Source organism: Crocuta crocuta, unplaced genomic scaffold, assembly GCF_008692635.1.
Source record: "Crocuta crocuta isolate KB4526 unplaced genomic scaffold, BGI_CrCroc_1.0 scaffold35, whole genome shotgun sequence".
Classification (NCBI taxonomy): Eukaryota; Metazoa; Chordata; class Mammalia; order Carnivora; family Hyaenidae; genus Crocuta; species Crocuta crocuta.
In genome coordinates, this window is record NW_027530625.1 from 5,647,340 (window position 1) to 5,657,382 (window position 10,043).

Sequence of the window (10,043 nt, forward strand, 5' to 3'; positions counted from 1 at the left end):
GGCTCCAGTTTCTCTGCCTGCCCTCCGCCGCCCCTCCCACCTCCCCACCTCTACTTCCGCCTCTCTAGCCTGGGGCACAGCACAGACACACCAGTTGCACCCTGCCTCATCCTCATGGCCTGCCTGAGCCCTTCACAGCTCCAGAAGGTAGGGGCCTGTGGGGTGGGGGTCCGAGAGGGTCAGGTAAGTGTTGGGAGAGCCTCTGGAGTGTATGTAGTAGACCCCGGGAAGAGGAAACTGAAGCCCAAAGTAGTCAGTTTCCATTCAGGACCCCTAACTTCTGCACACACAGCCTGGGGTGTCAGGGCCACAGGGCCGGGGTGAGGTGGCCATGTGTACGTGTGACCGGAACCAGAATAAAGAATAAAGGGCAGCACTTGTTGGGATGAGCACTGGGTGTCGTATGTAAGCGATGAATCACGGGAATCTACCCCGAAACCAAAAGCACACTGTATCCAATGTATGTTACCTAANACTCCCTTCCCTTTCCTTGCTCTTGCTCCCCCCCCTTTCTGTCCTTCCGAAACCCCTCCTCCCGCCCTTTTCGTTCTGTTGTTTTGTTTTGTTAAGAGTCCACATTGCTGTTTGTAATCCTTGGTTCGCCCGGTTTTCTATTTTCAGTAAAGTCTTGTTATTCAAAAAAAAAAAAAAAAAAANGCCTGGAGCCTGTTTCAGATTCTGTGTCTCCCTCTCTCTGACCCTCCCCTGCTCATGCTGTATCTCTCTCTTTCTCTCTCTCTCAGAAATTAAAAAAAAAAATTAAAAGAAATTAAAAAAAAAAAAAAGAGCATTCAAGGGCAGGGAGTAGCCTGAGTTTCCTTCCTGCTTCAGTTTCGGGAGGATGGATTTCTGGTGCTGGAAGGATTTTTGTCTGAGGATGAATGTGTAGCCATGCAACAGAGGATTGGCGAGCTGGTGGCCAACATGGACATCCCTCTCCACTGCCGCACCATCTTTTCCACCCAGGAAGAGCAGCTGAAGATCCTGGTAGGTGTCTGAGGCTTAGGATCTGCCAGAATAGGATCTGGTCTTTGATGTGGGACGTGGGACTCAGTCCCCAGCCAGCAACAGCGGCCTGGAAGGAAGGGCCCCCAGGCCCCTGGGCTCCTTCTGATGACCAATCAGGCCCCGCACCAGGCTAAGTGCCTTATGCACATATTTCCTTTGCTCCTCGCCATGGATTTATAAGGTTGGTATTATTACCCGCATTTGGCAGGTGGGGAAAATGAGGCTTGGCTCACTTGCCCCAAACCGTGTTGTTAGCAATTCATGGAGTGAGGATTTGAACCCAGATCTGCCCGATACCACGTCCCTGCTGTTCACTGCTCTGCTGTACTTTCTCAGTAGTCCTCCTGCCGCAAGGGCCTCCCTTGTGGCCAGCAGCCCAGAATGAGCCAAGTGACTCTGATGGACACACTTGTGTAAGCCTTATCCCCCACCCCCACCCCGCCAATGAGGCTAGAAACTCCACTTCTTCACCCACCATCCCTTGCGACTTACTAGGACTCAATGCAGTTTGAGATGGGTAAGTTGAAACGTGGGGTTCTCCCACACAGTTCACTTAACCCTTCAGGAACCTGTCTGTGGTGTGGCCCTTAAGCCACAGCTGTGGCCCTTAAGCCACAGCTGTGGTCCAGGCCCATTAACAAGGCTCATTTACGCTGAGGAGCTCCTGCCATCTGGTGGACATATGCGGAATTACAATGGGTGGGGACTTAAGGGCAAAGGGTTACAGAATGATCATTTCCTCCAAAGAGTAGGTTTCATTTGACCACACTCCAGCCATGTAGGTGGGGACAGCGGAGGTGGGGGTCCAGTGTCCAGGGACAGGTCACTCAAAAGACTCCAAGGAGTGAGGGGGGCCTGTCTTGTGCCCTCCAAGCTGCCTTCTGAGAATGTCCTAGAGACTGGTGAAGGGTTGGAGAGGATGGGAGAATAAAGTGTATGTATCTTGGTTTATAATACTTGCCAAGAGCTCAGCACAGTTCCTGGGACTTGGTAAACCCTCGATATTCACCACTGATACTGTCAAAGACTTTGAAATAGGCATTAAAAGGAAAAAGATCAGTGGATGTCCCGTCCAGTTTTCCAACTTTGTGAGTTGTATAGAACTGATAATAATAGGAGCATCTGGCTGGCTCAGTGGGTAGAGTGTGAGTTCAAGTCCCATGTTGGGTGTAGAGATTACTTTTAAAAAATAAAATATTTTTTAAAAACTCGCAATAATGTCCACAGAAATGGGTATGAACTGGGTCCAGAAGAACGCAATCATTGACCTATCGGTCGATCCATTTCACATCCATATGCAAATTGACTTCAGTATTTGTTATTGCCTATCTGTATGTGATTCTTTGAACATCCTACTGGTTCCCCTGTGAATTAACGAGTTAAGTAGAACCTTTGACATGTTTAGTTTCATTATCTTTATTTTTTAAACTTATTTATTTATTTAGGAGGGGGCCAGAGAAAATGGGACAGAGAGAGAGAATCCCAAGCTAATAGCGCAGAGCCTGATGCAGGGCTCGAACCCACGAACCATGAGATCATGACCCGAGCCAAAGTTGGATGCTTCACTGAGCCACCTAGGTGCCCCCATTATCTTTAATATTATTGTTATCAGTTATACTTCCCTGACTTGTTTCCCGCACCCTGGTCCTGATATGGAACAGCTAAGAATGTTGGGGGGGAATAAAACACAGTGTTTGGTGGGAAGGGCTGGAAAGGGCCAGGCAAGTCACAGCGGAGCCCCACAGGCTCGCGTGAGAGCAGATGTGCACACGTGAGGGAGCAGAGATGGGGGACGGGATGCTGTGGAATGTGGAGAATCCAGGTAGGGTGGTCGGCGCCCTTGACTCCACTTGAGTCGCCCCCTAGGAAGGTAGGGAGATCTATATGATGGCAGCCAAGGGTAGCTGAAACCATAAGGAAAAAAAAATCACGCATCTTCCTGAAGCGTCATTTTCTTATGATGCTAAGAATTCTGAAACAGGATATTAATATTAACAAGGAAAGGCTATTAAGAAAACAGGAAAAGATGAGTGATAGTTTATATTCATGGAGCACTTGGCCTCGCCCTTGCTGAGTATCTTCCCTTAAGCAGCATCAGGAATAATGATAATAATAAAAGCAGATAGTCATGTGCCAAGGACCGTTCTAGTGCTTTATATATGCCAATTCATAATCTCTACACCCTACGGGATACTTTTAATAGCATCTATATTCTATGAGGAAACTCAGCCCAGAGAGGTTCAGTAACGTGGTTGTGGTCACACAGCACCTCAGTGGCAGAGCTGGGATTTGAACCCAAGGATTCTAGCTTGAGGGTCTGTGCTCTCAACTACTGTTCAGCCTCTACCTGAAGCCACCAACGATCCAGGGGAGGTCAGTTCTAGTCTTATTTCCCTTTACGGATGAGGAAACTGAGGCTTTGAAAGGTAAAACCAGGTGACCCCAGGCCACCTGGGATCCAAGCCTATTCGATCAGAGTGCCTCTGTTAGGAATCATACTCTATCGAGCGTAGGAATGATGTGACTTACTTGAGAGTTTTCCGAGAAATTTTGTGCTGGTGGCTTCCAAGTATGCTTGCAGGCACTCGGGGTTCCTGCTCACTGTCTGTGCCTCGCTGGCGAGTTTGAGAAGCCCCAGCAGGGTCTGTAGCCCTGCGGGTTTAGGAAGCATGACTGTCCCCTTCCCTCTGCCAGACCCAGCTCGGACCCCGTGCTGCGCTCTCAGTCCCTCTCATGTCCCCTCTCCACAGGAACACAGAGACTATTTCTGGAACAGTGGCGACAAGGTTCGATTCTTCTTTGAGAAAGGCGTCTTTGACGAGAAAGGTTCGGAGCTAGGGCCCCAGGGGTGTGGGATGGGTGGGACTGGGGTCTCCCCACCCCAGGGCTGGGTGGGCGCTGAGGCCAGCTGCCCAGGGGAGGGTGAACCCCAACCTTTTTGCCTTTACCTGTTCCTTATGCTACAGGAAATTTCCTGGTCCCTCCTGAGAAATCCATCAACAAAATTGGCCATGGTAAGCAGGCGTGTGCGGGGGAAGGGAAACGGGGAAACTGAGGCCCAAAGAACGTAGGGGCCTACCCCAGAGCAAGCTCACAGTAAGTTAGTGGCCCAGCAAATGCCATTTCTGGCTGCAGCTCCCCTCTGGACCTGCTCTTCTGGCCCTGATGGTACTAATCACACGACATGGCCAGGCAGCACTGGGAGGAGGGGCTGTCCGAGCCACCCACGCGGATGGGCACATGCAGACCCCTCAACTCTCTGCTGCCCGGCCTGGGGAGGGAGGATCTAGGCCCTGCGCAAGGGGTGGGGGGGGCGGTGCCTGGGTCCCACCGCTTCCTGGAGCCTCCTTGAGGAGCACCTAACATATCGACATGGCCCCTATGCAGAAACCCGAACATAAAGCTACANGTAAAAAAAAAAAAATACATGTAATATAAAATTTACCATCATCACCATCTTGAAGTGTACAATCCAGTGGCATTAAGTGTATTCAGCTTTCACTCTTGGCAATAACAATAATAGCAGATAGTGAGACATCGGGGATTCTGTGTCAGGCCCTGGCCTGGGGTCACACATGTATTTGCCCATCGAATTGGGGTACATTGCGGTAGCCTGGGAGGCAGGGCTCTGCAGCACAGAGGAAAAACGGAGGCTTCAGGAGACACATGGTTACTCAAAGTAGTGCAGATTAAGTAACAGTACTGAGGTTGCTACCAAGCTCCGGGCCCCTTTGAATCAGGTCTGGAGTGAGGTTCCCAGATGGCTGGAAGGTCAAGAATAAGGTCTTGGGTGGAATGAGGTGCAGGCATCGTGGGCCCACCCCTTGGTTATAAGCACGCAGAACACTTAATGCATGTGAATAGGTGAGAAGTCAAAGTGAGGCCTGGGTCTCAGTTCCCTGGGACCGGGCACGGAGGGACGAGGGAGGGCTGGGGACCGGCCTGTCAGCCTGCCTCTGTCCTGCAGCTCTGCACGCCCGTGACCCTGTCTTCAGGAGTGTCACACACTCCCCCAAAGTGCAGGTGAGCAGAGGTGAGGGCGAGGGGAGTGGGCAGGTGGGGGCCCCAGATGTGAGGGAGAGCTGGCTGGAAGTCTGACCTCTGCCCCCTTCCAGGCCTTAGCCAAAAGTCTGGGCCTCCAGATGCCCGTGGTGGTGCAGAGCATGTACATCTTCAAGGTGAGCTCTCCGTCCTCCCCAGACCTCAGTTTACCGTCTGCAATGTATGCAGAGTACTCATATCAAGCCCTTCCTTACGATGGGCCCAAAGCTGCTTCCCTGAAGAATTTACTAAGTTTTGAGCAGAACGTGCAAAATCTACCTCCTCTGGGTAAGGTGCCTCGCACTTTGTTGGTGCTCAGTTAAAATTCGGTGGCAGAAGGAACACCCCCTCCCCCCGCCCCGTCCCCCCCGTCCCGGCCAGGATTCTCTTCTCCCTTCTCTTGCCATTGAAATGCTCACCTCCCAACTTCGAGGCCCAGCTCAGTGCCACCTCCTCCAAGAAGTCTTCCAGGGTTTCCCTGGGAAGAGAGGGACCCATCGCTGACCCTGGCTGGGGCTGAGAGGCTCAACCTCAGGCCTGGGCCCCAACCGCTCTTGCCATCCCTCACTTCTGCTTTGTTCTTGGTAGGCATGCGCGTGTTCAGACTCAGAGCACCACGTCAGGCAGGGTGGTTTTCCTCTTTACAGCCCTCCTGGGCCTGCCACATGGTGGGTACTCCGTGCTGGTATCAAATCCTGGGAGGTAAACACTTGTGGCCAGGTCAGAGCATCCCGCAAAACTCAGAGCGGCTTCTGCTCCCCCCCAACTCCCCCTGCCCTGGCCTCACTGGCCCTACTTTCCTCTTGCAGCAACCTCACATCGGTGGCGAAGGTAAGCCTAGGACAGGCTGTGGGGGCCACCAAAGGCCACTGCAGGAGATCTGGGGCATTAGCGCTCAGGAGGGCTGGTGCTTGCGGAGATGTCCGTGGGCAAAAGCCCGGGGCAGGAAGGAGAAGCCACCTTTGTGGAAGAGTCGATCGGGAGGGTGTCCTGGAGCCCTTGCTTCGCACAGTGGTTCTTGAGCCCGGGAACAAACCCTAGCTGGTTGAAAACACAGATTCTGGGGCCCCAGGCTCTAAGGTCTTTAGTCAGTAGGGCCGCAAAGATCTGTGAGCTCGTATTTTGTTTTAAATTTATTTATTTTGAGAGAGAGTGTGTGCATGCATGGGGGAGGGGCAGAGGGAGAATCCCAACCAGGCTCTGCGTGGTCAGCGTGGAACCTGACTCGGGGCTCCAATGAGCTGTGAGATCACGGCCTGAGCGGAAGTTGGGTGCTTAACTGAGTGAGCCACCCAGGCGCCCCTTCCTGGAGGTTTGATTTAACAGAGACATTGCCAATCTAATTTCAAAGCCCTCTGGATGCACAGATACCCTTTGTGGCCTCCCTTGTGGGCAATTCTCTACCTCTGCTTAAATACCTCCAGTGACAGGGGGCTCATCCCCTCACAGCCACCGCTTTCCTTCCCCACGTAAGCCCAAGTCAGCCTCCTTGTGACCACCTGCTCCTCCCCACCATTCGGCCGGAGGGCAGTCTCACTGAAGGGAGACTCCCTGCTGGCCCTCCCTGAGTTCAGCACCCCACTTCCTTCAGTGGCTCCTCCCCCAAATGCTTTGAAGCGCCCGCTACTAGGGTGCTTTCTTCCGGACACTGCCTGGATTGTCCAGGTCCCTTTAGGGTTTTAGTTGCCCGGCTGGGATGAAGCAATCGCAGCCACTTTGTAGCCAGTAGAGGGTCCAGGCCTCGTACGAAGCACTTTTCCCACGTTGTACGTTGTGTCGTGGGATCCTCCAGCCACTCTGCGAGGTAGCTTATTGTCGAGGCCGCTTCAAGGTTAGGAGGGTGAGGTTCTGAGAGCTGAAATCTCGTGCCCTGAGTCAGGCAGTGGTGGGGATCCCAACTGACCACGGGAAGGCTCGGCCTGCGGGGCTCTGAGAGCACCAGGGAGAGAGGAACATGGCCAAGGTGAGGCGGGCCAGGTTCCTCACGCCCCGGGCGGGGCCGGGGGGTGGGCGCTGCAGTCAATCCTCACCAGGACGCCACCTTCCTGTACACGGAGCCCCTGGGCCGGCTGCTGGGCATATGGATGGCACTGGAGGACGCCACGCTGGACAATGGCTGCCTCTGGTTCATCCCAGGCTCCCACACCGGTAAGGACACCGGTCTCGCCCCGCCCACTCGTATCCCCACACCCCCCATGGCGGAGAGACTCGGAGAAAAAGAGAGGCTAAAGGCTCCACTTTGACCTGCAGGTGGGGTGTCGAGAAGGCTGATCCGGGACCCCGGTAGCTCCGAACCCGTCACCAGCTTCCTCGGGTCCGAGCCCGCCCGGGATAACAGCCTCTTCGTGCCCACGCCTGTGCGGAGAGGTAGGTGGGCTGCCAGGGGGCAGGGAGGCAGGCTCTGAGGCCACGCTGGTGGGTCTGCACATGCTCTGACCATGCAGCTCACCCGAGGGCTGTGAAGTCACAGGATGGGAGGCTGGGCTGGACAGGCACTGTTGGGGCCAGGGGGTGTCTGACAGCCGCCTGATTAACAGCAAGGCCTCCCAGGGTGCCTGGCTAGCTCAGTCGGAAGAACATGTTACTCTTAAAAAAAAAATTTTTTTTTAATCGTTTATTCATTTTTGAGAGATAGGGAGAGACAGGGCGTGAGCAGGGGAGGGACAGAGAGAGAGAGAGAGAGAGAGAGAGAGGGAGGGAGGCACAGAATCCCAAGCAGGCTCTGGGCTCTGAGCTGTCAGCACAGAGCCCGACGTAGGGCTTGCACTCACTGACTGCGAGATCGCGACCTGAGCCAAAGTCGGACGCCTAACTGAACAAGCCACCCAGGCGCCCCGAGAGCATGCCACTCTTGATCTTGGGGTTGTGAGTTCAAGCCCCACGCGGGGGGTAGAGATGACCTAACGAAAGAAAACTTCAAAAACAAAACAAAACAAAACAGGACGGCCTCCCAGATCAGGCTAGAATCCAGACTCTGCTGCTACTGCGCCGTCTCTTGGGACAAATGACTGAACCTCTCCGAGCCTCGGTTTCCCCACATGCACTGTGGGGAAGTCAGTGCGGTGCATGAGGTATAGAAGATGTGGCACGCTGCAGATGTTTAACGCATGGACGCCCAGCCCAGCATTTGATAGCGAGCTGTGCCCAGCTGGCTGGTGCAGTGCAGACATTTCTGCCTGGTCCTTCAAACACCACAGAAGGGGAGGCCCTTGCCAAGGCTTGCTGAGGGCACCCAGTCAGGGCAGGAGGGACCTGATCCCAGGGGAACCTCCGACCCACAGCACAGCCTCTGACCCTGGGGCAGGCTGCAGGCCACCCCGAGCTTTCAGGGCTGGGAACAGGGACGAACAACAGGCCACAGAACATCTAGAGGGAGGAGGGCCCTCTGTCCCTCTCGGCTGAATGTTCTACTGACCTGCTGCACTCCCACCAGGGGCCCTCATCCTAATCCATGGAGAAGTGGTGCACAAGAGTGAGAAGAACCTCTCGGACCGCTCACGCCACGCCTACACTTTCCACCTCATGGAGACCTGGGACACCGTCTGGAGCCCCGAGAACTGGTAGGTGGCAGGGCACGTCCGTGCCGAGGACAGGCTCCTGAAGAGGTCCCGGAGGCCGGGAGCAGTGACTCCGGAGCCTCAAGGTCCTCTCCACCTCCGCAGGCTCCAGCCAACAGCTGAGCTCCCCTTCCCCCCGCTGTACAGCTAGACGCCCTCTCAGGGCCAGGCCTCGAGCCTCCGGGTGAAGCTGCAGCCTGGAAAGCTCCAGCACCTCGCCCCCCTGCCCAGCTGCAAAGGGGAAGTCGAGTCTCCCCTCCCAGGCTCTCTCCCTGCCAGGGTCTGTGCCCCTCGGCCCTGCAGACAGGCAGGCGAGAGGGGGCAGGTGGGCAGCAGCAGCCGGCACCGGAAGGCTTTCCAGAGACCTCTGTCTCCTCTGCCTCTCCCCTGCCCCAACCCAACGCCACTCCCCCCACCCCCTCCCCGAGGCAGCCGGTTACTGCGAGAGGGTTCTGGCTGCTTCTCTGCCAGCTTCTCACCGTTCTCTCTCCTCAGATGGAATTCTGATGAGTACAGTGCAGGACATTCAATAAAAGCGACTTCTGGATATAGCTTCTTCTTGATCCTTCTTTCCCGAGCAACCTTGCTTTCAAGATGAGAGCCCTGGTGAAATCACCCCAGGTGCCCCAGCCCTGCCTGGCCGAGAGGTCTGCATGATTTTAGTAACTGTAACATTCAGTGGGCGTTCACTGTGCCAGGAGCCTCCCGCCTTATCTGTGTCTCCACGCCTCCTAGCCAGGCGCTCAGCTGGGTGCCCTCCCCATCTGCCCTTAGAGGCGAAGAAGCTGACACAGGGGGGTGGGAGGTTCAAGTGACCTGCTGTCGCACAGCTGTTGAGTGGTTCAGTGACGTCAGCCCGATCCAGGGCCCGTGCTTCTGACCTCCGTGCTCCCCAGTGCTCCTTGCTGGGGGAGGCGAGAAGCCCAGGGCTCTGGAATACAGTCCCAGATTCTGGTCCTGGCTTTGCAACCAACTTGTTTTCTGGTCTCAGGCCAGGCCCTTCCTCTCTCTGGGCCGGGTCTGCCACTTGGACAGTCAAGGGGCCAGATCAGGCCTCTGCGGCCCCTCTCAGTGGGAGTGCCTGGTGGCCACCCTGACCCAGGGTGCAACTGCCGAACCCAGAACTTGCACCGTGGGGGTTTGGCCCAGAGACTGCACACTGGGGGCCACTGGATGATTCTACACTGCGGATGTGTTTCTGTCTGGGCCTCAGTGATTTTTTTTTTTTTTAAACAACTTTTGAAAATCAAGAGGTTTCACCTAACAGTGCATAGTTCTAAACTTCCTTGAATGTTCCTGAGCAGGTCAGCCACACTGGGCCTACCGCGGACCATGTGATGCCCAGATGCCCAGCAGAGCACCCTCCTCGGAAGTGCCTGTAGTCCTCACTTCCCACGCCCCCCGTCCTCCACTGCGTTACCTGCCTGGCCTCGGCAG

The 10,043-nt window shown here is 55.0% G+C and overlaps 1 protein-coding gene across 3 annotated transcripts; it reads left to right on the top strand.

Moving 5' to 3' along the window:
- Nucleotides 1-63: 63 nt before the first annotated feature.
- On the top strand, nucleotides 64-9,153 carry PHYHD1 (phytanoyl-CoA dioxygenase domain containing 1). Of its 3 annotated transcripts, none has more exons than XM_077768356.1 (11): nucleotides 64-147; nucleotides 744-987; nucleotides 3,759-3,834; nucleotides 3,975-4,022; nucleotides 4,976-5,031; nucleotides 5,124-5,186; nucleotides 5,859-5,880; nucleotides 7,069-7,197; nucleotides 7,300-7,416; nucleotides 8,483-8,609; nucleotides 8,712-9,153. In XM_077768356.1, exons 2-11 carry the CDS (start codon nucleotides 892-894, stop codon nucleotides 8,755-8,757), a joined length of 780 nt encoding a protein of 259 aa, XP_077624482.1. In that variant the 5' UTR covers nucleotides 64-147; nucleotides 744-891; the 3' UTR covers nucleotides 8,758-9,153. The 3 variants fall into 3 exon arrangements, with proteins under 3 accessions (XP_077624482.1, XP_077624481.1, XP_077624483.1); XM_077768355.1 differs by having other exon boundaries at nucleotides 832-987; XM_077768357.1 differs by lacking the exons at nucleotides 4,976-5,031; nucleotides 5,124-5,186; nucleotides 5,859-5,880 and having other exon boundaries at nucleotides 832-987.
- Nucleotides 9,154-10,043: the final 890 nt, after the last annotated feature.

What these genes read in the sequence shown, in the direction of transcription:
- PHYHD1 (XM_077768355.1), top strand. Translation starts at nt 115, where the DNA reads ATGGCCTGCCTGAGCCCTTCACAGCTCCAGAAG. An exon ending in AAGAGCAGCTGAAGATCCTG is followed by an intron (nt 988 to 3,758) that starts GTAGGTGTCTGA and finishes CCCTCTCCACAG; the next exon opens with GAACACAGAGACTATTTCTG. An exon ending in GTCTGGAGCCCCGAGAACTG is followed by an intron (nt 8,610 to 8,711) that starts GTAGGTGGCAGG and finishes CCACCTCCGCAG; the next exon opens with GCTCCAGCCAACAGCTGAGC.